The following is a 26,535-nucleotide window of genomic DNA, read 5'->3' as shown; positions in this document are numbered from 1 at the left end:
ACACACCTGAGTGCATGTGTTGCACTGAGTCAATGGAGGGATCTCTCATCATCACAGTAATATGCACACATTTGTCTTCTGTGCTTATGAGGATTTACTCTTTCTAATCATAAACTCAGCTTTATTCCAAAATAAGCCAACATATCCTCTCATCTCATGGCGTAAATGCAAACCAGCCAGTTAAAGCTGAATTACAAACACACATGGATTAAAAACAATGACGCTGCGAATCCTCAGTGTAGGCAGTGGCTGACAGTGTTACTTCTCAATAATGTTATGTGATTGGTGAAGGACACTAGCATGTGATTTAATGAAAAATGTAGCCGTGTACTCAACTCTTGTGGGTCACTTAATTTAGCCTTTAGGGTGCATTGTTTTATCTTCATCATTGTCTAATATTTATCATTTATCTATATCTGTCTATATCAATACTTGTATTTGAATTCCCATTCATTTTTATACTGTATATGTTCTCTTAATGCACTTGCAATTTCTAAATGAAATTACATTTTCCATGATGGCCCAGGCCTCCATGTTCATGACAGTAACCGTGAAAAAGATATGTTGCATTCCTACTGTGAGGGCAATTAGGACTGGAAGTTTGCTGGATTGTCTGCTAACAATCATACTGCATACTACTGCACATGTAACATCTTTCCACTCTGTGCTTCTGTGCCTAGTAATTGAAGAGAAAGGAGTCAAGATGAAGCTTACAGTGATTGACACTCCAGGATTTGGAGACCAAATCAACAACGAGAACTGGTGAGTGGCAGGAGGGTGGAGGCAAGAAAGGACAGAGAGATGGAGTCAAAAAAGAAAAGAGAGCACTTTTCAGAACTAGCTACAACAATATTTGCAAATAACTGATTGTAATCTAGTCCAAAATCAGTTAAGGTTTGTGGGAAATGTAGTCTTTCATAAAAATAACCCTAACAATTATAGCACATACATTTAAACTTGACAGCACATGCACATTTGGCAGCTATTTGCTACACCCTCATGGCCATGCTCCATATATACCACAATGCTGCTTTTTGATCATTTAATGTACTTTTACTTCAGTTAATTTAATCAATATTATTTTTCCACTCATAAAGTATTTGCTTGTTGGCTCTGTACACTGCATATTGGAGAGCGATGACTCAGTTTTATTTGAAGGGAGGAACTAACACCATATCCCACCTGAAAAAGTCATCATATTTGGTTTCATCCACTCAGTGAGTGTGTGAATTCTTTGGCCCACAGCTTCACATTGTACTTGTTTTTGAGGTGTTCGGCTTTTAGTCTGGTTCTGCAGAAGAGGAAACACATGATCAGCTTGACTAAGACTACAGTTGTCCTGTCTGTATGCTGAAGATGATTGTACTGCACTGTAGTTGTACTGTGTGCAGCGGGACAGTGTACAGTCTAAAATCAAAAAGGCGTTTACCTTGATCTCACATTAACCATCTACTAGTACAGGATTAATACTGTATTATAGTTATTACTTGTATCTTTATGTTCAATTTGATACTTTTTTGTCTTGATTTGTTTAAGATAGTTCTACTTCTGTTATTAGTCATGCTCTATTTTTTGTTTGTTGTCTTTTTTGCTTCATGTTATGTTATATGTTGTTATGTTATGTTATGTTATGTTATGTTATGTTATGTTATGTTATGTTATGTTATGTTATATGTTATGATATGTTATATGTTGTTATGTTATGTTATGTTATGTTATGTTATGTGTTGTTGTTTGTTGTTATATTCTTTATGTAATTTTATGTTTATGTTGTTATGTTATGTTATTTTATGTTATATGTTATGATATGTTATATGCTGTTATGTTTTGTTATGTTTTGTTATGTTATGTTATATGTTGTGTTATGTTATGTTATGTTATGTTATGTTATGTGTTATATGTTATGTTATGTTATGTTATGTTATGTTATGTTATGTTATATGTTGTTATGTTATGTTATGTTATGTTATGTTATGATATGATATGTTATATGTTGTTATGTTATGTTATGTTATATGTTGTTATGTTATGTTATGTTATGTTATGTTATGTTATTTTATATTATATGTTGTTATGTTATGTTATGTTATGTTATGTTATGTTATGTTATGTTATGTTATGTTATGTTATGTGTTATTATAGATATTTTTAACTTTGTGTGTCTTTAGATAATTTTAGATTTTAGATAATCGCTTTGTGATCATATCATGTATATTTCTTTTTTTTTGTGCACAAACTGTGGTAATTACTCATCTCTTTGTTGACATTTCATGTACACTTTATCTCTGACCATCGTGTGCCTCTTTTTGAGCCCAATTCAACTGCTGTCATTTTGTGTGTCTTTTTGGTTGTTTTGTGTCAGTTAATGATTTGGGATAATTTTTCATCACTGTGTGGTCATTTAATGTCCTTTCCTGGCTGTCAAATGCAAAACATTTACACTCACTTCATACAGAAGCTCTAGCCTGGCGATCTTCAGCTCTCTTGGGCCCCTGGGCCAGGTGTGCCTTATACTACGATGCCCACATGCTAAGTGCTATAAACATCATATGAACAAAAAGTTCTGCTCATTGAGGAGATTTGTACTTTAACATTATTTGTTGCATATTGCTGCAATTTGTATATATGTGGTCAGAATACTACAGCAACTCAGTTTCTATCCGTTGCTCCTGTCTCCAGCTGGGAGCCCATAGTGAAGTGTGTCAATGAGCAGTATGAGAAATACCTGAGAGAGGAGCTGCATGTCAACCGCAAGAGGAGAATACCTGACACCAGGGTCCACTGCTGCATCTACTTCCTCCCTGCTACTGGACACAGGTCAGTACTCAGTCAAACACATGGCTGTTTGTCACTCATATGGTTTCTTTATAATATCAGTCACATATTTCGTTCACAAACCATGAAGATGTTATAATGACATCACCACAGTTAATACATTTTATTTTATTTATACTCAAAAATGTTTAAATATTTCTGTATTTCATTTCTCATTTCTGCTATGTGAAACACATTAGACACATTTCTACATGATGATGATCAAGAATGTTGCAGAAACAACACTGACGGTTAATTTATAGTCACCACAAAGTGGTTAACTTGGCTAAAACACAAATCTAGTTCCATGTGGTGTCTCATTTGCTGCTGTTCACACATCAGCACCAGTGTAGCCTATGGCTTAATTTCAGTGGCTAACACGTATGAATGGTGTAACCTCTTAATGCAGAAGTGTGAAGCTACCTACAGCCATGCAGGTGGCTGGGTGTGTGAGTAGGTATTTTTTTCAGATTGGTGATATAGGTGTGCACATTGAAAATATCAAAACCAACAGTGCATTCATCCTATTGTGTCGCTCCCTGTTGGGTTAAAACTGACCTGAGACATGTGTGTGTGTTTCCAGGTTGCGCCCTATCGATATAGAGTTCATGAAGAGGTTGGGGAAGATAGTGAGCATTGTACCTGTTATTGCCAAAGCTGACACACTCACCATCGATGAAAGACTGGAATTCAAGGAGAGGGTGAGGATACACACCTCACAATTAAAGTTACATTTTTATCACTTTATTTTCCTCCACATGAACAAAATAAATCTTAACTGCATCATCCAGATCATTCATTTGTTCAGCCCTCCTGTTATTTGCAAGTGCAACAACAAGAACAAAGTGTTAAGTCTTAAGTGCATAGATGTTGCATGTGAAATGTGAAATGTGCTATTTTGGTTCATATGCGCAGTAGCACAAAGTGCAAATGAGTGAAGTGGTTGCCTTCAGACTAAGGTGAAGGATGGTTGCAGCGATTTTAATGAAACCTTTCATACAGTTTAACCAGTTCCCGCTTTTAGCAAAATATATTGAGTTATAGACCTCTGTTTATCAATATCAAGGTTGAGATAATACCAAACCGAAAGAACTTCTTGCACTGGTTGTTACACGCCCTAGAAAACAGGACCTTAGCCTGCATCAAAAAGCAGCTAACCTGACATGTTTGACCTGTTTTTAACCTTTGACCTTTTGACAGATAAGGCAAGACTTGGCAGCCAATGGGATTTGTGTTTACCCCCAGAGAGAGTATGATGAAGATCCAGATGAGCACATTCTCAATGAGAGGATCAGGGTAATACCTCCATTCTGATGCCTAGTATTCATTTTGCCTTCTATTACTTTTCATTAAACAAGATATTGATTGTGTGAAACCTTATAAACCAAATACAGTTCTATTCTATTTTACTCTGTACTGTAACAGTTCGATTACACCCAGGCACATACGTAACAGTATTTGGTTTGTTATGGTTATCGGTCATACTGTGCACTAATACTGTAGATCTCACAAGTTATAATGAATACTCATTTGTGTGTCCAGGAAAGCATTCCCTTTGCTGTGGTAGGAACTGACAAGGAGCATCAGGTGAATGGAAACAAGGTGCTGGGCCGTAAGACAAAGTGGGGAATCATTGAAGGTGAGGCATCAGTTTAACATCACTGTGACCTCATGTTTTTTGTGAACTTTTGATAACTTAAGCGTCACTGTCGAGTCTTTTCAGCAACAGATCAGCTCTATAATTTCTTCAGAAACTGCTTTCTCGAGTTGTGTATAGGCCTGGCTTAACACAGAGCTTTCCACCAGGCTGGCATTTTAAGATAGTGGCAAGAAAAACTTTGTGAACCTTTTGGAATTTCATGGTTTTCTGCATTAATTTGTCATGAAATGTGCTCTGATCTTCATCTAATTCACAACAATAGAAAAACACAATCTGCTGAAAATAATAGTATAACATAGTAAAACATAATATGTTTTAATGTTTTTATTGAACATAACATGTAAACATCCAAAGTGCAGGGTGGAAAAAGTATGTGAACCTTTGGACTTAATAACTGGTTGACCCTTCTTTGTCAGAAATAACCTCATCCAAACATTTCCTGTAGTTGCAGATCAGATGATCTGTAGTAATTTTGGACCACTCCTTCACAAAACTGTTTCAGTGTAGACAGACATCCCCACATGGCTCTCTTAAGTCATGCCACAGCATTTCAATCGGATTGAGGTCAGGACTCTGACTAGGCCACTCCAGAAGGTGTATTTTGTTCTGTTGAAGCTATTCTTTTGTTGAATTACATGTATGCTTTGGATCATTGTCCTGTTGCATCACCCATCCCCTGTGGAGCTTCAGTTGGCGGACAGATGGTCTTACGTTTTCCTGCAAAATGTCTTGTTAAACATTGGAATTCATTTTTCTATCAATGACAACAATCTGTCCAGGCCCTGAGGCAGCAAAGCAGCCCCAAACCATGATGCTCCCTCCGCCATGTTTTACAGTGGAGATGAGGTTTTGATGTTGGTGTGCTGTGCCTTTTTTTCTCCACACATAGTGTTGTGTGTTTTTTCCAAACTCAATTTTGGTTTCATCTGTCCACAGAATATTTTGCCGGTAGTGCTGTGGAACATCCAGGTGCTCTTTTGCAAACTTCAAATGTGCTGCAATATTTTTTTTGGACAGCAATGGCTTCCTCCGTGATGTCCTCCCATGTACTCCATTCTTGTTTGATGTTTTCCTTATTGTAGATGTGTCAACAAAAATCACGTGCCAGAGATTTCTGTAAGTCTTTAGCTGACACTCTAGGATTCTTCTTTACCTCATTCAGTATTCTGCGTAGTGCTCCTGCAGTCATCTTTACAGGACGACCACGCCTAGGGAGAGTGGCAACAGTGCTGAACTTTGTCCATTTGTAGACAGTGGAAAGGGTGTTGGTCCTGATGACATACCTGTGGAGGTGTGGAAGTGCTTAGGAGAGGCAGCAGTGGAGTTTCTAACCAGTTTGTTCAATAGGATTCTAGAGAGTGAGAAGATGCCTGAGGAATGGAGGAGAAGTGTTCTGGTTCCGATCTTTAAGAACAAGGGTGACACGCAGAACTGCAGCAACTATAGAGGAATAAAGTTGATGAGCCACACAATGAAGCTGTGGGAAAGAGTAGTGGAAGCCAGGCTTAGGAAGAAGGTGGAGATTTGTGAGCAGCAGTATGGTTTCATGCCCCGTAAGAGCACCACTGATGCCATTTTTGCTTTGAGAATGTTGATGGAAAAGTACAGAGATGGACAGAAGGAGCTGCATTGTGTCTTTGTAGATTTAGAGAAGGCGTATGACAGGGTGCCGAGGGAGGAGCTGTGGTACTGTATGAGGTCGTCGGGAGTGGCAGAGAAGTACGTCAGACTAGTTCAGGACATGTATGAGAGAAGTATGACGGTGGTGAGATGTGCTGTAGGTCAGACAGAGGAGTTCAAGGTGGAGGTGGGACTACACCAAGGATCAGCTTTGAGTCCCTTCTTGTTTGCTATGCTGATGGACAGGCTGACAGATGAGGTCAGACAGGAATCTCCCTGGACAATGATGTTTGCGGATGACATTGTGATTTGCAGTGAGAGTATAGAGCAGGTAGAGGAACAGCTAGAGAGGTGGAGGTTTGTTCTGGAAAGAAGAGGCATAAAGGTCAGTCGTAGTAAGACAGAATACATGTGTCTGAACGAGAGGGATCCAGGTAGAAGCGTTAGGTTACAGGGGGCTGAGGTGAAGAAGGTACAGGAGTTTAAGTACTTGGGGTCAACAGTTCAGTGTGATGGAGAGTGTGGAAAAGAGGTGAAGAGGCGAGTGCAGGCAGGTTGGAGCGGGTGGAGGAAAGTGTCAGGAGTGTTGTGTGACAAAAGAGTGTCAGCAAGACTCAAAGGAAAGGTGTACAAGACAGTGGTGAGACCAGCTCTGCTCTATGGGTTAGAGACGGTAGCAGTGAGAAAGAGACAAGAAGCTGAGATGGAGGTAGCAGAGATGAAGATGTTGAGGTTCTCCTTAGGAGTGACCAGGTTAGACAGAATAAGGAACGAGTACATCAGAGGGACGGCTCACGTTGCCTGTGTTAGCGACAAAGTCAGAGAGGCCAGACTGAGATGGTTTGGACATGTTCAGAGGAGGGATAGTGAGTATATTGGTAGAAGGATGTTGGAGATGGAGCTGCCAGGCAGGAGGGCAAGAGGACGACCAAAGAGGAGATATATGGATGTCTTAACAGAGGACATGAGGTTGGCTAGTGTTAGGGTAGAAGATGCCCATGATAGAGTTAGGTGGAGAAGGATGATTCGCTGTGGCGACCCCTGATGGGAAAAGCCGAAAGAGAAGAAGAAGTAGACAGTCTGTCTTACCGTGGACACATGAACATCAAGGCTTTTGGAGATACTTTTGTAACCCTTTTTCAGCTTCATGCAAGTCAACAATTCGATCGTAGGTCTTCTGAGAGCTCTTTTCTGCAAGGCATGGTTCACATCAGGCAGTGCTTCTTGAAACCAGTAAACCCAAAACTGGTGTGTGTTTTTTAAGCGCAGGACAGCTTTCAGCAGCACATCCAATATCATCACACTGATTGGACTCAAAGTTGGCTCACTCCTAGCTCCAATTAGCTCTTGGAGAAGTCATTAGGCTAGGGGTTTACCGTATTTTCCGCACTATAAGGCGCACCTAAAACCCTTCAATTTTCTCAAAAGTCGACAGTGCGCCTTATGATTCGGTGCGCCTTATATATGGATCAATATTGAATCAGTCACGCAGTAGAACACAGGAATAGACGTTTGACATTAACGAATCAATGGTGCGGAAGTGGAGGCAGCAACAAGATGGCTAAGTAAAGAAGACTAAACAGAGTTTCTGAGGGAACAAAGCGAGATGGCTACAGTTGGAGGACAAACTCCTATCTTTTCTTTATGTAACTGAAAGAAACTAAATTAACAAATAATACACATCGTTACACATTTGATATGTTACACTCGCACACGCTAGCTTGACTTGAATGAAGCTAATTACAAAACACCCACACGTAATTTATCACATGTAACAGGTAACAACTAACATACTTCTAATGACAATAGACATGTTAATACTTACAAAGACAAATGCTTTCCAAGGCACTAATTATCTTAACAAAGATCATATAAAATACACAACTCTCACTATGACAAATTTTTAAGAGCAATACTATAATACTTTTTAGCTGCCTTTGTCACAACTTATTGTTATTCATTTATCACTTGAACTGAAAGGCATGATGGCAATCTATTAATAAAGTTTGACCGACCTCTCTGTGTGAGGATCCGCCGACTACCTTTCAGGCTGACCTCTTATTTTGAAGGTCCCGTTTCCGGGCGGAATGGTGTTCATGCAGCAGCTTGACATTCGTTAAACCGATTGATTGCACCTGTTGTGCACCAGACAAACTCATGACAAACTAGTGTGGAGGACTTAAAGTACTCGATGGCTGAGGATTCTGCTACATGGATTATTGCTTTGGAGTATGGACTGTGATACTTTTTCCCGGTTTGTGTTTTGTTGAATGCCGGTGTTTTTCGTTGGATTATTTTGGATTTCCTATTAGAGCTATGGGTTTGGATTATCTATGTTTCAAGGACTTTGATTTCACCAGGTATTAATATTGACTCCTTTTGTGTTTTTTTAAAGAAAAGACTGCTCAGCTGATGCTTGCGCTGTAGTTTTGTTTGTGTGCCCCAATAAACGCACTGAACTGAGTAGATTGCTTCGGCCTTATTATTGGTCCTACTAACTCCTGACACTCTAACTGTTTTGTTGACATTCCCTTTAGCGCAGCTCCATCTAATGTTGCATAACGTAACGCCAGCCTCTACTGTAGCGTCTATTCTATGCGCCTTATAAGGCAGTGCGCCTTGTATATGAAAAAAGTTTTAAAATAGGCAATTCATTAAAGGTGCGCCTTGTAATGCGGTGCACCTTATAGTGCGGAAAATACGGTACATACTTTTTCCACCCTGCACTGTGAATGTTTACATGTTATGTTCAATAAAAACATTAAAACATATAATGTTTGTGTACTATTATTTTAAGCAGACTGTGTTTTTCTATTGTTGTGACTTAGATGAAGATCAGAGCACATTTTATGACACATTAATGCAGAAAACCATGAAATTCCAAAAGGTTCACAAAGTTTTTCTTGCCACTGTACCTCTTTGGGTACTTAGAAAGCATTTCAAACACAATATTCAGTTGCCTATCATGCCAGATGCAAAAAAACCTTAACTTAAATTCAAAACTAAAACTGTGTGTATGCACAAGGACAGAAATATGCATACACAATCTTTTGATCTTATTGACAAAGGCATCTGCCTGCATATTGATACTTGTGTCCACTCCACCCTTGTTTAGGCCTGTTAGTGTGAAAAGCAGCCAGTGAAAAGAAAGAAGCACAGTTTCACCTATTGTGCACCAGTATTAAGGTTTTATAATGAATGTTACCATACGTGATGAGTCATTATTTGACTAAATGTCTGAAAGATGGTCAGTTAATAACTGTTTTTTCTTGACTTCGGAGTTTAGGATTTTAGTTTAAAATATCACATTTACATTTTACCTTTAGTTATTTAGCAGAACGCTTTCATCCAAAGTGACTTCCAAGTAAGGAACAAGGCAAGCAAACAGAATCTAAGTCAAGGAGAAAAAACATCAAAGCAAAGTGCTATCCAAAAAAGTCTTTCTTCATGAGATTTAAGTACAAGTGAGTAGAAATGTTTTTTTTTTTTTTGTTTTGTTTTGTTTTTTTAGCTGAGCTTGTCCTGGTAGTATTCAGTGTTCGCCCCAGTGACACTATGGGAGAAATATTGAATCAAATCCTGATAATCAGTTAGAGCAGGTTGAGACTTGGATTTGCGCCACTTCCTCTTAGCACTCCTGAGCACCGTGCGTTGTTCACGGATCTGGTCATTGAGCCACGAGTTAGAAGCTGAAGGACGAGCAGGTCTAGTAGATATCAGGCAGAGACTATCCAGGCAGAACGAAAGCGTATTGCAGAGCCTGTCCGTGGCTGCGTCTGTGGCAGCGCTGCAGAAACCAGGGAAGAAAACCACTCCGGGTTGAGAGATCTGAGGTTGCGGCAGATTGTTTCCAATGTAGTGGAAGAATGTGATGGTCTAGAGATGAACACTGTGAGCTGAATGAAGAAGTGATCCGACAAGTGCAGAGGAGTGACTGTCGTCCACAGTTCAGTTCTGGATCAGAATGAGGTCCAGGTTGTTGCCAGCTTTGTGGATTGGAGGATTGGAGACTAGTCTCAGGTCAAACGTGTTCAGAAGAGCGAGCACGTCAGTCACCTGTGGTTTGTCCAGGTGGATGTTGAGGTCTCCTAAGATGATGAGAGTGCCATTTTCAAGGAATTGGAACAATAGCATATCCAGCTCGTCACAGAAGTCCCCCAGCTGGCCCGGCGGTCGGTAGATCACAATTATGTGGGCTGTGATCGGTGCTGTAATCCTAATGGCATGATATTCCAGTGAAGACAGATTGCTGAAGTGTGCCATCGTGAACAACTTCCAGGTGTCGGCTACAAGGAGACCAGTCCCGCCCCCCCGACGTGATGGGCGAGGAGTGTGTGAAAAAGCAAAGCCAGTGGAGAGCGCGGCTGGGGTGGCCGTGTTTTGCGGTGTAATCCAGGTCTCCGTTCAAAATCCAGGTCTCCGTTGAAATATGGTCTTAATTGGCTACGGCTGAAACTGCTCCCTGGTAGAAACCAAACTCATTTGTGTGCCCTTTTTAGGTCAAAGTTGAAAATGCTCAGTGATTACTAAGCTGAAACAACCACCAACAACAGACCAAAACTCTCTAACTACAGTTCTTAACACTTATTGAAACAAACTGACAAACAGGCTAAATCAGCAGGCTCATCAGCAGGAGAGAAATGACAGAAACTCTGCTCTCCTCTGAAACTAACAAACAAATTTCAAACAACCCTTACATATTCAGTAGATCTCCTGTCCTAGTTTGGTGCTTGTCCTTGTCACAGCTGGTTAAGTAAAGGCTGTAAATAAAAAAAAAATAAAAAAAGAAGAACTATACAAATATTAAACAATCAGGAATATTGAGAAAACACTTCCCTCTAAAAGTATTGAAACAGTGAGGCCAGCTCCTTTATTTTTGCTGCAAACTGAAAACATTTGAGCTTGACATTAAAAAAATGAATATGAGAAAAAAACAACTGGTGTTCTAAGTAACAGACGTTGAACAGTTAGACTAAGGAAAATTACAGCAGTTAATGACAGAAACATTGTGAGTGCTGTAAAGAAAGACCCTAAATCAACTGTTAGTGACATCAGCAAAAACCTTCGGAGGGCAAGAGTGAAGGTATCACAATCTACGGTTCACAGATGACTTCATGAACAGAATAGTACAGAGGCTACACCAGAAGATGCAAACTACTCATTAGCAAGAAGAAAAGGAAGGCCAGGCTGAAATTTGCCAACAAGTACAAAATGAGCCTCAAATTTTTTTATTTTAGTGGATGTACTGAGTAGGCAAAGATTAACCTTTACCAAAGTGATCGAAAGGCTGAAGTTTGGAAAAAGAAAGATTCTGCTCATGATTCAAACATACAAGCTCGTCTGTAAAACACAGTGGAGGTAATGCCATGGCTTGGGCTACATGGCTTCTTCTGGGACAGGCTCATTCATTTTCCCTGATTATGTAACACATAATGGCAGCAGCAAAATAATCTCAGACATCTCTAAAAACATTTTTGTCTGCAATTTAAAGAAACGTGCAACCAAACTGATACAGCAAGAGAATGACCCAAAACACAATGTCAAAGGAGGTAATCAGAGGCAGGAAGTGAATGGTTTTAGACTGGAAAAGACTTAAATCATATAGAGCATGCATTTTGCCAGCTTAAGAGGAGACTTAAGAGAGTAACCACCCAAACAAACTGAAAGAGGCTGCTTGGAAAGCGTTACAAATAAAGAATGTAAAAGTCTGGTGATGTCAGTGGGTCACAGTCTTGGTGCAGTAAGTCTTATTAACACATTAAGTGTAAGCTGTTCCAATACTTTGTCTTAAATGAAAAATGGGTGGCTTCAAACAAAAGATGCTATCTTCTAAGTTGTCTATCGGATCCAGACAAATGCTGAAATGTTGATCTTTTGCCCCTTATTCATCTTTTGATGTCAAACCGAAAGGTTTTTAGTCTACAGCAAAAATAAAAAAGGCAGAGTGTAACATACAATGTTCTAACGGGGGATTACATGTCTAATCTTATTTTTAATATCTGCCTGATAATTTTATTCAAAAGGCCTCTAGAAAACATGAAACATATTTACACCAGGTTATGTGTGGATAAAGGTGTGTGAATGCTTTTAGTGCATAAACATTATATATTCATCTGGCCCCTGGTCTCTGGCCTAATCACCCTACATTATTGATCTCAACAACCATAAACATGTCTTGACAGTCTGTAATTTAGAAGGTAATTATGGATTATTCTTTAATGATTCATCTGTGTCTTTTAGGTGCTGGGTATTTTTATGTTAAATGATAGTTTGGGATGATTTTCTAACCAGATTTAAGTTTAGTGGCTTGAAAAAGACAATGACAAAGTCAAACATGTTGACAATCACTATGTACCAATCTAGATTCAGATCAAAACACACCAAATATCAAGCTGTGCTGCAGTCAAGTGCAGTTAGATTCATTTGTACTTAGACTGCTTCTTCCTCGTAGATCATTCTGAATTAATTTCAGTAATAATTCCTCTAAACCATAAAAAGGTCTCTTAGACCCCATCCCAACTAGACTCCTCAAAGATGTCTTACCTTTGATCAGCACGTCCATATTAGATCAGATCAATCTATCTTTACAGATAGGCTATGTACCACCAGCTTTTAAGGTTGCTGTAGTCAAGCCCCTACTCAAAAAGCCTACTCTGGACTCAGGGGTTTTAGTGAATTATAGACCAATATCCAATCTACCCTTTATCTCTAAAATTCTTGAAAAGGTAGTTTCTAAGCAATTATATGACCACATGTGCAGTAATAACTTGTATGAAGATTTCCAGTCAGGATTTAGAGTACATCATAGCACAGAAACAGCACTGGTAAAGGTCTCTAATGATCTTCTATTAGCATCAGACAATGGACTACTCTCTATACTCGTCCTGTTAGATCTTAGTGCTGCATTTGAAACTATAGATCACAACATTTTATTACACAGACTGGAACATGTCATTGGGATCAAAGGAAAAACACTAGAGTGGTTTAAATCATATCTATCAGATAGATTCCAGTTTGTACATGTTAATGATGACTTCTTCTTGCCTGCTGTTCTTTTCTCTCTCCTCTTTCCACTCACCCCAATGTACGTCATTATGGGAATTTTTAGTTTTAGCATTTATTTTGGTGGATCATCTGTTTAGTCTTTATTATAACATACGGAAAGCAGAATGACAACCAAATCAGTTAGTGCAGTACAAAACATTTTCATCACAATTTTATTGTATCTGTACAATATACTGTTCTAACCTAGATTAAATGTCCTTCTCTTTCCATAGTTGAAAATGTGGCTCACTGTGAGTTTGCCAATCTAAGAGATCTACTCATCAGGTGAGTTTGACAGCGCTGCTGCACTTTACCATAAAAGACATAGCATGTGAGTCACTGGAGAGGTTTAAGGGACCAATAAGCCGATCCAAGTGAGAGACACATGATTGACAGCAGCTGAAGACTTCATGCTAAAACTAAGTACATGTCTTACATGGGCTCTGGAAATAAAAATTTCAGTACAAGATATGTCCATTACAGAAAGCACATTTAGTGTCATCAGTAAATGAAGCTGGCTCAGATCTCATTGTGACCCAAGAACAGAACTTCAGTTGCATACCCACACACAAATGATAATATGAGGGGAAGATTCAATTCAATTCAATTCAATTTTATTTGTATAGCTCCAATTTACAACAGAAGTTATCTCAAGGCACTTTACAGTGTAAGGTTTAAGACCTTACAGAAAATATTTATACAAAAAATTATAGAGAAAGCCCAACAATCCCATTTGAGCAAGCTTTAGGCAACAGTGGAGAGGAAAAACTCCCTTTAGAGGAAGAAACCTCCAGCAGAACCAGGCTCATAGTGGGCGGCCATCTGCCTCAACCGGTTGGGGTGAGTGGAAAGAGAAGAGAGAAAAGAACAGCAGGCAATAAAGATCTGTCTCTTTTCAAGGCTGTATATCTCTGTTCTTGAGGAAGCCAACAGAAATTCTGTGGACAGTTTCATTTGAACTGAACTGAAAAATAGAAAATATCCCCATAAAATTAGACTTAAAATTCTGTGGATTATCTATTATCTCCATAGCAGTGGACATGCACACTGTATTTTAGATGATTGGAGCATTACAAATGAAATTCCAATTATCTTCAAACAAACAAAACCTACATGTACCAACGCTGCCTGGAAGAATAAAACCCATCAGATGTTAACTCTCATTTAACATCTGGGTATCTAATTTTTCATCAAAACAGCTGAGTACAACACTATGAATGTATTCCAGGAGACCCTGTGTGAGATTATGTACCAGTATATCCATATTTAGTAACACGTGTCCCTATCTCTGTAGCCCTTTTTATACAGAGAGCTTGTCAGATTGGTTTAAAGCTGGAACTTCCTGACAGACACCTCTGCCTATTTAAACACTAAAGGCCCTTCTAGCCTCTATAATGACAAATACTGTAGGTCTGCATCCACTTAATCTGCATCTACATTTTTTGTTTGCAAAGATCTCACCTGCAGGACCTGAAAGACGTGACACACAACATCCACTATGAGACCTACCGTGTACGAAGGCTCAATGAGAGCAACATGAACTTCAGTGAACTGAGCTTGTCCACCTGGCCACTGGAGAACGGAACTGCTGACAAAAGTGACTCAGAGAGCCACCTCTGATCTCTCCACCCAACCACCCACCCCTACCCAACCTTTCTCTTGCAGTCCCCGAGGAATGCAGATTTTCTGCATACATCAGAATGAGAGATGGCAAATAGAGATCTATTTTTACCAAATAAAAATTAGATGGAATTTTTTTTTATTGTTCTTTCCTTTTTTCATTATTGGACCAACTAGTGGATTTTTTTGAATGAGGAATTCTACTTGAGATTTTACCAGATTTTACAAGACCTGAAATACATCAAATATGAATATATTTTTTAATGTAAGCTCATATATTGTCTGGAAGGATAGTGAGCAGAGGAGAGTGGGCAGCACACCACTGTACAGTAAAAGAAAACACAACCCTAACTCTTTTTCAGTCGTATAAAAAGTATGTGGACAGACCAGACACAGATCAACAAACCAGTGCTGGACCTAACTAACGGTCATTCACACATATGGATTCAAATGCCCGAGACAGTGACAGCTGCCATTCATTTAAAAAAATAACATAAAAACAGTCCAGTTGGAGCTGAGGGTGTACATTAAATTACATGCTGAACACAACGCATCCCCAAAACTACAGACTGATCAGAGGGCAGATGCTGGCAGCTACTTTGTATCCGTATGTGTGAATGCACCGTTACACTTAATGGGAGCAAAGCCCTTGCAGCCAGATTCCAACATCTGGTGGAAAGCTTGAATCCAGAAGAGTGTTATATGGGTGGAATGTTCAGGTGTCCACATACTTTGAACAGTGTTCACAAACATTTTCATTAGGTTAAGTATAATTGAATGGTTGATAATAGCAGCAGTAATGGACTCCAAACAGCAACTAAACAGCCTATAAAGCAGATAAATTAACCTCTTCTAAAAAAACTTTCAGTATAAAACATGAACCTGCTGCCTGTTCATTTTGATTATATCTGTTTTGTAGAAGTACTCAAACCTTTTATGAATCAAGTCATCCAACAAGCTGAGGAGGGAAGAGATGTCTGCTTTTTATGATTTGGAGCTGAGTTCGTTCCCAATATAACTGACCGTGGGGTGTGTAATGTAAATGACTAAACTGTAGTGCTTTGGATGACATTCTGTATTGTACCATTCATTGTGCTGAGTTTCAAAATTTGTTAACTGCTTTCTTACTCTCAAAAAAGCGTGTCGACTAAAGTCACTGTTTATGTGTTGAACATTTTTACTACTAAAGTGTTTAACTTTTTAATACATTTTAAAAGCTTGCAATCTACATGAATGTGCACAAACAACAGATTTCTGATTCTTTTAAAGAGTAACTACACCCTAAGTGTTTTGGAGTAACACACTCACTTTTCATGCAGAAAAACTACTGATACTGGTTCAGTTTTTTCTGATAAGTCGTTGAGGCCTTAAGCGTGATTCTGTTGTGTGACAAAGCTCTTTTACCCTCTGTGCCTTTACAGAGGCTCACCACCAGCTTCACAGACATGCTTGCATACCTTTGCTAATCCTCCCGCTTGCCCTCCAACGGTCACATGCTCGCTCTTCTAATCATACTTAATTTGGGGATGCATGCACACAGACATTCACTGTACCAACCCATAGTCTTACAGGTTACAAAATGTATGTCATTGATGCTGTGACAGTATTAATTGCTCTTTAAACCACTGGTCTTATTAGGGTACAGCTTCTTTCTGTCTCCTCAGGCTCACTGAAATTATATTCAGTGTTTGAGTAGAGCTGGCCTGTTGACTTTTTACCAGTATTAAAGGGGAAAACCACCAGTACACTGACCATAATTGGTCCAAAAGTGTCATGTCTGGTGCATTCAAACCCCATCACAGGCATGCTGCTAAGTGCTGACAATGTATGCAGCTGCAATAGCTAGATTACGAGCAGAATCTTCAGCCTGGGTGTGGTTTTCTTTAAATAACAAATTGATGCATGCATTTTCAGAGTTGCTTATTAGTGCGTGCATGACCGTGTGCACATGGCATGACCATGTGCATTATCATTTCATTCCCCAGCACTGACAGCTTTCACCTCCATATTGTTGAGTCAGCTCTGTTCACTTTGTAATGACTCTCTATGTCACCACTGCTAGTTCTCTACTGGTAGCCACAGAGCAACTGGAGCTTAACATATCAAATTTGACTATCTATGATGTCATGTTTATTACAGCTCCATGTAACTTCATGTCAAAATCAGTAGTACCCAGTTACAGACTGGAACCAGACCAAGGAACATATGCTACTATTCCACAAATGCAGATTATTGGCATAGATCAAAAGTTGGAAGTAGACACACCACGCCCAGTGAGAGGAACAAAAGAGACTACATAGCCCAGCAGCTAATAACCAGGTGAAATAGCCATCAAAGCTTTGTGTCTCAGGTCTGGTTTGGATCTTAAATAGGGTAGTACAGTCATGTTCAGTCACATTGGGCCTTGAAGGTGCAGGTATGGGACAAGTTTTAGTTGCAGGTATGTTCAGAACTCTGATGGTTTGTTTCTGTTACTGTTGGATTAAGCTACAATGTAACAGGAAGATAATAAAAAACTAAAAACAAAGCCACAAGTTAAGAGAGCATGTGCATTACCTGTTTTCAGTTTTATCAGATTTATATTGAACTTAACCATTTGTATGTATTTTAAATCCCACTTCGTTTCATCAGTGTTTACTAGCCTGTAGTCTTTTTCTCGGCAATTGCTTGCATACGATACTTTAACATGCACAGTGTTGAGTGAACTTTGGTAACAATTGAGCTTTTATACCACATATTATTGTACCTAAAGATCAAGTGATGCATCTTTGTCCTTTTTGCAAAGCAGTGTCATCCAAAATGTCAGTTCCCCTCTGAAGCTACCTGTTATGTACAATCACCACACACTTCACAGTCACATTCATTCTGAATCTGATCACATACAGCAGGTCAAACATCCAGTGTTACTGTCTTCTTACCACTCAGCTCTTCTCTGTGTCCTGAAGCCCTGTGAGCCTCTACTCTTGTGTTTTATACTCAGCATGTACTAACAGATCCTGTATGATTATTGTCTTTTGTTTTATATAGTATTAAATGATACAAATGTTAACACTGTTGATTTGCAATTAAATACTTGTCACTTTCTCTGTCCAGTGTCAAATCTTTGCAATTAACTTGTTGATTCTGGTCACCTTGTTGCCTTTGCCGCTGCCATAAATATCAGTGAAGTAGTAGTAACAAAGTAACGCACCTGTGTCTTGCATTTAATTTTTCAAGCTTTGGAAAGACCCAACTGAATAAATAGCACTCCCTGAGACAAATTGAACATGGGATGTTTGAAAGCTCATTATGTGGTCGCAGCTTTTACAACAGAAGCTGTTTTGTGTTCTGAACAGTATTCTGTAATGGCAGGCACATTTGAGAAGACAACTGCCGGAATCTTAACATATATCCTGGATGTCCTGGTAGAGCAACAAGTTAGGTACGTCGACAGACAAAGGCAAGGTAAGTTTCATCACAACCAAACTTGCTGGTTTGAGACAGTCAGAAAAAAATGCAGTCATAGCCTAATCAGATTTTAATGCAACCAGAAAAGCCAACAAACACTTTTGCCATGCCATGAATGGGTATCTGTGAAACTCTGGAGGATCTTTAAACATTTCAAACCCCGCTTGTCCATCTCAAGGATAAAACACTCAAACATAAGCAGAGCAATTAAATGCATGCAGTTCAACGCAGGAGCAGGAGGAACAGACTTTGGTGGTAGTGGCTGATACCAGCTCCATTGTTATCCCTTAAAATGGACCAGATATCAAGGGCCCCTTAGATTTCATGCGCCTGCCCACCAGATAGCTTTGTACAGACCTGCATATAAAATGTAGAAAATACAGTTGGCGTACATTGTAACATTCAAGCCGTACACAAACCTTTTTGTGTGACCTGGCCTCACAAACTGTTCAAGGGTCTGATCAAGGGTAAAGCTTGAAAACCCAAATGGCGTAGCTGCAAAAACTAGCCAGCAGTAGTGTACAAATATGCAAAACAATGTATATATATGTTTTTCAGGCTTCTTTAACGGGTGTAAAGGATGCATTCATTTGAATTACTTTTGTCCATGCTTCCTGTCATCTCACATTTAGCCACTAGATGTCCTTGTCATTTTATGACAAGGACATCTGTATCACTGTATCACTTGCTCTTTAGCCTCAGTGATCCGTCTACCTGTAACTGAAGTAAGGCTCCTCATTTATAATAAAATCAACTGTTGTACCTACTGTCTGTCCTCGCCATGTGTATTTGTGTCACTCTAACTGGTTTTCTACCATATTGGCCATAATTATTTACAACCAAGGACACCGTACATTAGTTTGTCATGTTCTTCCGAGGAGGACACCTTTTTTCCCCTATGTAGATCACCCCAGAGGGCACTTAACTGTAATAGAATTCATTATGGCATTAGGGACAGTTAATTTCAGGACACTAAAATATTTCCTTCCACAGTAATAGGGGGCACTTCATCCAGACTTCACAATAACTAAGGCAGTCGCTACACTAAACATTGGCTTGTTTTCTTCTTTGTGTAGGCACCTTAGAGAACATTTATCATGTTTGCTTTACAGTAGGGGCATTAGTAAGGTATTTTTGGCCAGGTGCACTTTCATGTCTTGACAGTGAATGTGTCAGATGCCATTGAATATGTGACAGGAGTTGAAAGTTTATTATTAAATATTGGCCCATCACTCTGGTAAGTAAACCTCCTTGTCTGGACAAAAAAGCATCTTTAAAAGCTCATTGGGTTTTTTTTTTTTCTATCTTACCCTAGTTAATAAGGTAGAAATAATTATTTCCAATATGTGTTTTCTCGAGAAAATTCTTGAAACCATTTAAAAAGGTTGTTCTTCTGTTATGAAGCTTTTTTCTTTTTTCTTCTCCTATATAGGCCTATCTGTACCTGGGTGTTTAATATTTTTACACTTTCCCAAAGGTTAATGCTATTTTTCTAATGCAGGGTTAAATCCAAGAATACAAAATAAATGCTGTATTTCTTTAAATACGCCATTAAATGTTTATAAAAACATCTTTTTATGATTTGTTATGAACATAAAACCTTGGACTCACACTGTACTCTAGAGTGCTCTGGCTGTCTTTTTCTAGAAGTTGTTATTAGTATATTTTGATTTAAAAAGCCATATATAAAGTTGATATCTTTGTAAACTGATTTCACTAAGCTTAACTGATCACAGGACACGCTCCAGGGTAGCGTCACTATGCTTGTGTTACCCCAGTGCAGCTTTTGACACCACTGAACATAGTATTCTCCTTCACAGATTAGACAATGTTGTAGGAATTAAGGGAACAGCCCTCTTCTGGCTTAGATCCTATTTGACTGATCGTTATCAGTATGTACTAAATGGCGATTACTCCACATGCTCTCCAGTGGAGTTTGGTGTTCCACAGGGTTTATTAGGCCCACTGCTTTTTTCCCTCTACATGCTTCCTCTTGGCAACATAATCTGTAAGCATGGTATTAACTTTCATTGCTATGCTGATGACACACAGTTTCATCAAAACCAGATGAGATCAAACAGCTTAATAGAGTTGAACAATGTGTAAAGGACATAAGAGACTGGATGATAATTAATTTCCTTCTGCTTAATCCTGATAAGACAGAAGTACTAGTCATAGGACCACATGCAACTAGAAGCAAGATTTTAGATCACATTGTAACTCTAGATGGCCTTTCTGTTACATCTAGTGCAACAGTAAAAGACCTTGGTGCGATTCTAGATTCCAGTCTTTCATTTGAAGCTCATGTAGATAATATCACCAGGATATCTATCTTTCACCTCAGAAATATTGTCAAGATAAGGAATATTTTATCACTAAACCATGCAGAAGAATTAGTTCATGCTTTCATCACCTCTAGGTTGGACCACTGTAATGCCTTACTGTCTGGTTGTTCAACCAGGTGCATAAACAAGCATCAGTGAGTTCAGAATGCAGCAGCGAGAGTCCTCACTGGAACCAGAAGATATGAGCACATCACCCCATCTTATCTACACTTCATTGGCTCCCAGTGAAATTTTGCATTGATTTTAAAATACTACTTTTGACATATAAAGCATTAAATGGTCTCACGCCGCAGTATCTGAGTAAACTGCTTGTGCCTTATGATCCTCCATCAAAGGATGCAGGCTGCTTGTCAGTACCTCGTATTATGAAAACTACAGCTGGGGGCAGAGCTTTTTCTTACAAAGCCCCAAAGTTATGGAAAAGCCTTTCAACTAGCATTCGGGACTCCGACGCAGTCTCAGTGTTTAGGTCGAGGCTAAAAACCCATTTATTTAGTCAAGCCTTTTTGTAAGTAGATTTGCCTTAGGGAAAAACTCATGGGCGTAGAACACTATGGTGAACTGGTATGTTTAGATGCTGTCTTCCCCACTCTCACTGATCATTCAGATTTGTTGAAGGTGAAGTGATTAGTTGCTCTACATCCCAGGGAGCCCTCATGTCAGTGTTTCCTTCTGGCTCTCCTTTTTAGTTAAGCTGTCACACCTGTCTTTCTGTCAAACTACACGTCGTTCCACCCTTTGCCCTCTGGACCTGTCTGACTCGTCCTGGTGCTCTACTTCTGGTAAGGGATCTTGTCGCTTGGATGCCCCACATGGTCTCTGTGGGATGCGTGTGGTGACTGGGATTAGTCCCACACTACCATGACGACGGTCCTGGCCTCGGCTGACGTCAGCAGCTGTTCCTCTGAGGTCTCGACACAACGCTCGATAGTCCAGGACTGGAATTCCCTACAAGTCTACCAGAGCCTCCAATACCTAACCGGACTCCATAGTAACTCAAAGACATGAACTGTTATACTGAACTGCCTGCTGCCTAACACATAGTATGTGATCACCCATGTGAGGATGGGTTCTCTGTTGAGTCTGGTTCCTCCCAAGGTTTCCTTCTGTTGCCTTCTCAAGGAGTTTTTCCTTGCCACCGTCGCCACTGTTATTGTAAACTTCCATAGTTACTTTGGTTGTGTAAGGCCACACTATGTGTGGAGAAAAAAAGGCACAGCACACCAACATCAAAACCTCATCCCCAGTGTAAAACATGGCGGAGGGAGCATCATGGTTTGGGGCTGCTTTGCTGCCTCAAGGCCTGGACGGATTGTTGTCATTGATGGAAAAATGAATTCCAGAGTTTATCAAGACATTTTGCAGGAAAACATAAGACCATCTGTCCACTAACTGAAGATCTTCAGAGGATGGGTGATGCAACAGGACAATGATCCAAAGCATACAAGTAATTCAACAAAAGAATAGCTTCAACAGAACAAAATACGCCCGGTCAGGGTCCTGACCTTAACCCGATTGAAATGCTGTGGCATGACCTTAAAAGAGCCATTCACACCAGACATCCCAAGAATATTGCTACACTGAAACAGTTTTGTGAAGAGGAGTGGTCCAAAATTACTCCAGATTGTTGTGCAGGTCTGATCTGCAACTACAGGAAACGTTTGGTTGAGGTTATTGCTGTCAAAGAAGGATCAACTAGTTATTAAGTCCAAAGGTTCACAAACTTTTTCCCCCCTGCACTGTGAATGTTTACATGTTATGTTCAATAAAAACATTAAAACATATGTTTGTGTAGTATTATTTTAAGCAGACTGTGTTTTTTTGTATTGTTGTGACTTAGATGAAGATCAGAGCACATTTTATGACAAATTAATGCAGAAAACCATGAAATTCCAACCCCTCCCCGAACTGCGACCTTACCTTAGCTATGTTGCAGGGGGATTAAGCCCCTGGTAGGGTCTCCCAAGGCAAACAGGTCCTAGGCGACGGGCCAGACTAAGAGCAGTTCATAAACCCCTTATGAGAAATACAACATCAAGGACTGTTACGTCGCCCAGATTGGCGTCACCAGGGCCCCACCCTGGAGCAACGCCCGGGGTTGGGGCACGTAGGTGAGCACTTGGTGGCCGGGATCTTTCCCATGGGAACCGGCCGGGCTCAGCCCGAAGGAGCGACGTGGGCCCGACTTCCTGTAGGGTGGCAGCCGTGTGGAGGTGCCTCGACAACCCAAACCCTGGACAAGGAATCTGGCAATTGGAACATGGAATGTCACTTCACTGGGTGGAAAGGAGCCTGGACTTGTGTTGGAGGTTGAGCGGTACCGGCTAGAGATAGTCGGGCTCACTTCCACACACAGTCAGGGCTCTGGAACACAACTCCTTGAGAGAGGTTGGACTCTCTTCTACTCTGGAGTTGCCCATGGTGAGAGGCAGCGGGCAGGAGTGGGCTTGCTTATAGCCCCCGAGCTCAGCTCCCATGTTTTGGAGTTCTCCCCGCTGGACGAGAGAGTTGTTTCCCTGCGCCTTCAGGTAGGGGATAGGTCTCTCACTGTTGTTTGTGCCTACGGGCCAAATAGCAGTGTAGCAGAGTACCCGGCTTTCATTGGGTCTCTGGAAGGTGTGCTGGAAGGTGCTTCGACTGGGGACTCTGTCGTCCTACTCGGGGATTTCAACGCCCGTGTGGGCAATGACAGTGATACCTGGAGGGGCGTGATTGGGATGAACGGCCTCCCTGATCTGAACCCAAGTGTTTTGTTATTGGACATCTGTGCTAGTCGCAGTTTGTCCATAACGAACACCATGTTCAAGCATAAGGGTGTCCATCAGTGCACGTGGCACCAGGACACCCTAGGTTGGAGGTCAATGATCGACTTTGTGGTTGTGTCATCTGACCTCCGACCATAGCTCTTGGACACTCGGGTGAAGAGAGGGGCTGAGCTGTCAACTGATCACCACCTGGTGGTGAGTTGGATCCGGTGGCGGAGGAGGAAGCTGGATAGAGAGGTCTTCAACTCCCACCTCCAGGAGAGCTACAATCAGGTCCCGAGGGAGCCTGGAGACATTGAGTCCAAGTGGACCATGTTTTCCACCTCCATTGTCAATGTGGCTGTTCGGAGCTGTGGCCGTAGGGTCTCTAGTGCCTGTCGCAGCGGCAACCCCCGAACTCGGTGGTGGACACCAGAAGTAAGGGAAGCCGTCAAGCTGAAGAAGGAGTCTTATCAGGCCTGGTTGGCCTGTGGGACTCCTGATGCAGCTGATGGGTATCAGCAGGCCAAACGTGCCGCAGCCCGCGTGGTCGCAGATGCAAAAACTCGAACCTGGGAAAAGTTCGGCAAGGCCATGGAGGAGGACTATCGGTCTGCCTCAATGAAATTCAGGCAAACCGTCCGGCGCCTCAGAAGGGAAATTCAATTCCATTCAATTCAATTTTATTTGTAGAGCAATTTTTACAATTGACATTGTCACAAAGCAGCTTTACACAACCAAAGAACAGTACATGAACAGTGAATGTGAATGAATCATGAAATGAGATTGTCCCTGATGAGCAAGCCGAGGGTGATGGTTGTAAGGAAAAACTCCCTGGGAAGGCAACAGGAAGAAACCTTGAGAGGAACCAGACTCAACAGGGAACCCATCCTCATATGGGTGATTACATGCTATGTAGGCAGCAGGCAGTTCAGTATAACAGTTATTGTCTTTAAGTTGATGTGGAGTCCAGTTAGTTAAAATAAAAGGGACCAGTTTCCCTGGTCGAGGTCACTGAGGTAGTCAGTAAGCTTCTCGGTGGCAAGGCACCAGGGGTGGATGAAATTCGCCCTGAGTACCTTAAGTCTCTGGATGTTGTAGGGCTGTCTTGGTTGACACGCCTTTGCAGCATCGCGTGGAGATCAGGGACAGTACCTCTGGACTCAGACCGGGGCGGTGTGTTCCAATTATAGGGTGATCACACTCCTCAGCCTCCCTGGGAAATTCTCCTTTCCAGAGTGCTGGAGAGGAGAACTAGGCCGCGAGTCGAACCTTGGATCCAGGAGGAACAATGCGGTTTTCGTCCTGGCCGTGGAACACTGGACCAGCTCCATACTCTTGCTAGGGTGCTCGAGGGTTCATGGGAGTTCGCCCACCCAGTCTACATGTGTTCTCTGGAGAAGGCGTTTGACCATGTCCCTCATGGCATCCTGTGGGAGGTGCTTCGGGAATACGGGATTCGGGACCCTCTGTTAAGGGCCGTTAAGTCCTTGTATGACCGGAGTAGGAGCTTGCTTCGCATTGCCGGCAATAAGTCAGACTTGTTGGACTCCGACAGGGCTGCCCTTTGTCACCGATCCTGTTCAGGGACTATGTCTCTCGGCTGGCCTGGGAACGCCTCGTGTTCCCCCAGAAGAGCTGGAGGAGGTGTCTAGGGAGAGGGAAGTCTGGGCATCTCTGCTTAAGCTGCTCCCCTCGTGACCCGGCCCCGGATAAGCGGAAAAAAATGGATGGATGGATGGATGAAATTCCAAAAGGTTCACAAAGTTTTTCTTGTCACTGTATAGAGACTAGCTCAAATAATGTTCATATCTGTTCTATTTTATTAAATTTATTTTTAGTCTATTTTATTCTTTATATTCCATATTCTACCTAATTGTTTTATTCTTCTCTTTTCTTCTTTTTTTTTTCTACCAGTTTGTCTTGTCTAAGACATTTCATTGTTAACCATGTTAACCTGCATATGACAAATAAACAAATAAACAATAAATAATAAACAGAGGTTAATAGCAGAGGGTGAATATAGTCCAGAAACGTAGCAACAAATGAGCTATATACTGTATATTAAACATACATTAATAGTGACTGGCAGACTCCTTTCTTATAAAACACACTTTTCTTCTTTTCTATTTAGGCAACATAATCTTAACACAAGGTCCACTTATTGGCTCTACCTGGGACTATTCCAAGTAAGGAGTCTAACTTCTTTCTTTGAACAACCATCTCCCGTTCAATGATCTTTGACTTCTTCCCAGTGTATGGTTTTAGCAGACGTGTCTGGTGTTTGCTATCACAGCCCATTATCATTATCTGTATGAGGTTTATTTGCATGTAGTGCCAGTGCAGATAGTAGCATACCTGAGTTCATGCCCTCTCGCCATGCCGAAGGGTGGGTGATGCTTTTCCCCAAGACCCATTGCCCTGCTTGCTTTACAGCTATCCCTGCCCTACAAACTGCTGATTAACAGTGTTGTGTGTTAGAAGATACGGTGGAAGACAAGATACTGTCTTAGTACATTAGTATCTTCAGACTTAAGAAAGTCCCACATTATTGTTGGTGGTCCATGTTGATATAGGAGTGCCTTTTTTTCCCTAGATTGCAAGGACCTGCTTGGACAGTCTCTCCATTCTTTACTGACTAGATGTTGCTCTCTCTGGGCAATACCGATTCACTTTGTCTTTCCTCAGTCTTTCTTCATCTGAGATAGTATCTTCCAACTTCTGATTGACTTAACAAATCCAGGTAATCAGTAGTTGGTAGTGCTGTGTTTGAGAGTTTCACTGTAAACTTCACAGTAAGGTTGAGTTAAGAATATTTAGTTAAATTACATATCATTGATAAATATGTAGCTAATATTGTGTTTTTATTTAGTCCACCCCGTGATTGACAATGTTATATTTTATTAGCTTAAAAGCTGCAGGAAAACTAATAATACATATTTGACCACATCCATCGTTTTTTGGAACATGTTACCATGCCACTGAAAATACTAACATATACATGTGTGAACAGCACAGCTTTACCCACATCAGTTCATTACTATTCTTACCAGAAATCAAAACCACTTGCTGACCACATCTGGCTCTGGCACTTGATGTTGTGTATATATAAGTCAATGCTTTTTTTATGGTCTAGAACATCTGCATGTACCAAAACATGAAAGCTGCTGGTCATCAGTGCAAACATGGTCTTCAGTCAAAGTAAGAGCAGTACAGGCACCAGTTGGCTAAACACACTGAA

General features: G+C 40.7%; 1 protein-coding gene across 3 annotated transcripts in view; it reads left to right on the top strand.

Moving 5' to 3' along the window:
• The window catches only part of sept12 (septin 12), a 72,528-nt gene extending 54,687 nt beyond the window's left edge, over positions 1-17,841 (top strand). For all 3 annotated transcript variants that reach the window (XM_026344904.1, XM_026344914.1, XM_026344922.1), the window contains 7 exons: positions 681-762; positions 2,680-2,817; positions 3,398-3,515; positions 4,015-4,110; positions 4,357-4,453; positions 13,372-13,423; positions 14,593-17,841. In XM_026344904.1, the coding sequence (XP_026200689.1) occupies positions 681-762; positions 2,680-2,817; positions 3,398-3,515; positions 4,015-4,110; positions 4,357-4,453; positions 13,372-13,423; positions 14,593-14,758 (749 nt within the window). In that variant the 3' untranslated portion in view covers positions 14,759-17,841. The remainder of the gene's footprint in view (positions 1-680; positions 763-2,679; positions 2,818-3,397; positions 3,516-4,014; positions 4,111-4,356; positions 4,454-13,371; positions 13,424-14,592) is intronic.
• Positions 17,842-26,535: the final 8,694 nt, after the last annotated feature.

The sequence above is a fragment of the Anabas testudineus genome, chromosome 8 (assembly GCF_900324465.2).
Source record: "Anabas testudineus chromosome 8, fAnaTes1.2, whole genome shotgun sequence".
Classification (NCBI taxonomy): domain Eukaryota; kingdom Metazoa; phylum Chordata; class Actinopteri; order Anabantiformes; family Anabantidae; genus Anabas; species Anabas testudineus.
Note: the sequence above shows the minus strand (reverse complement) of the source record. Positions and strands in the feature narration are given on the sequence as shown.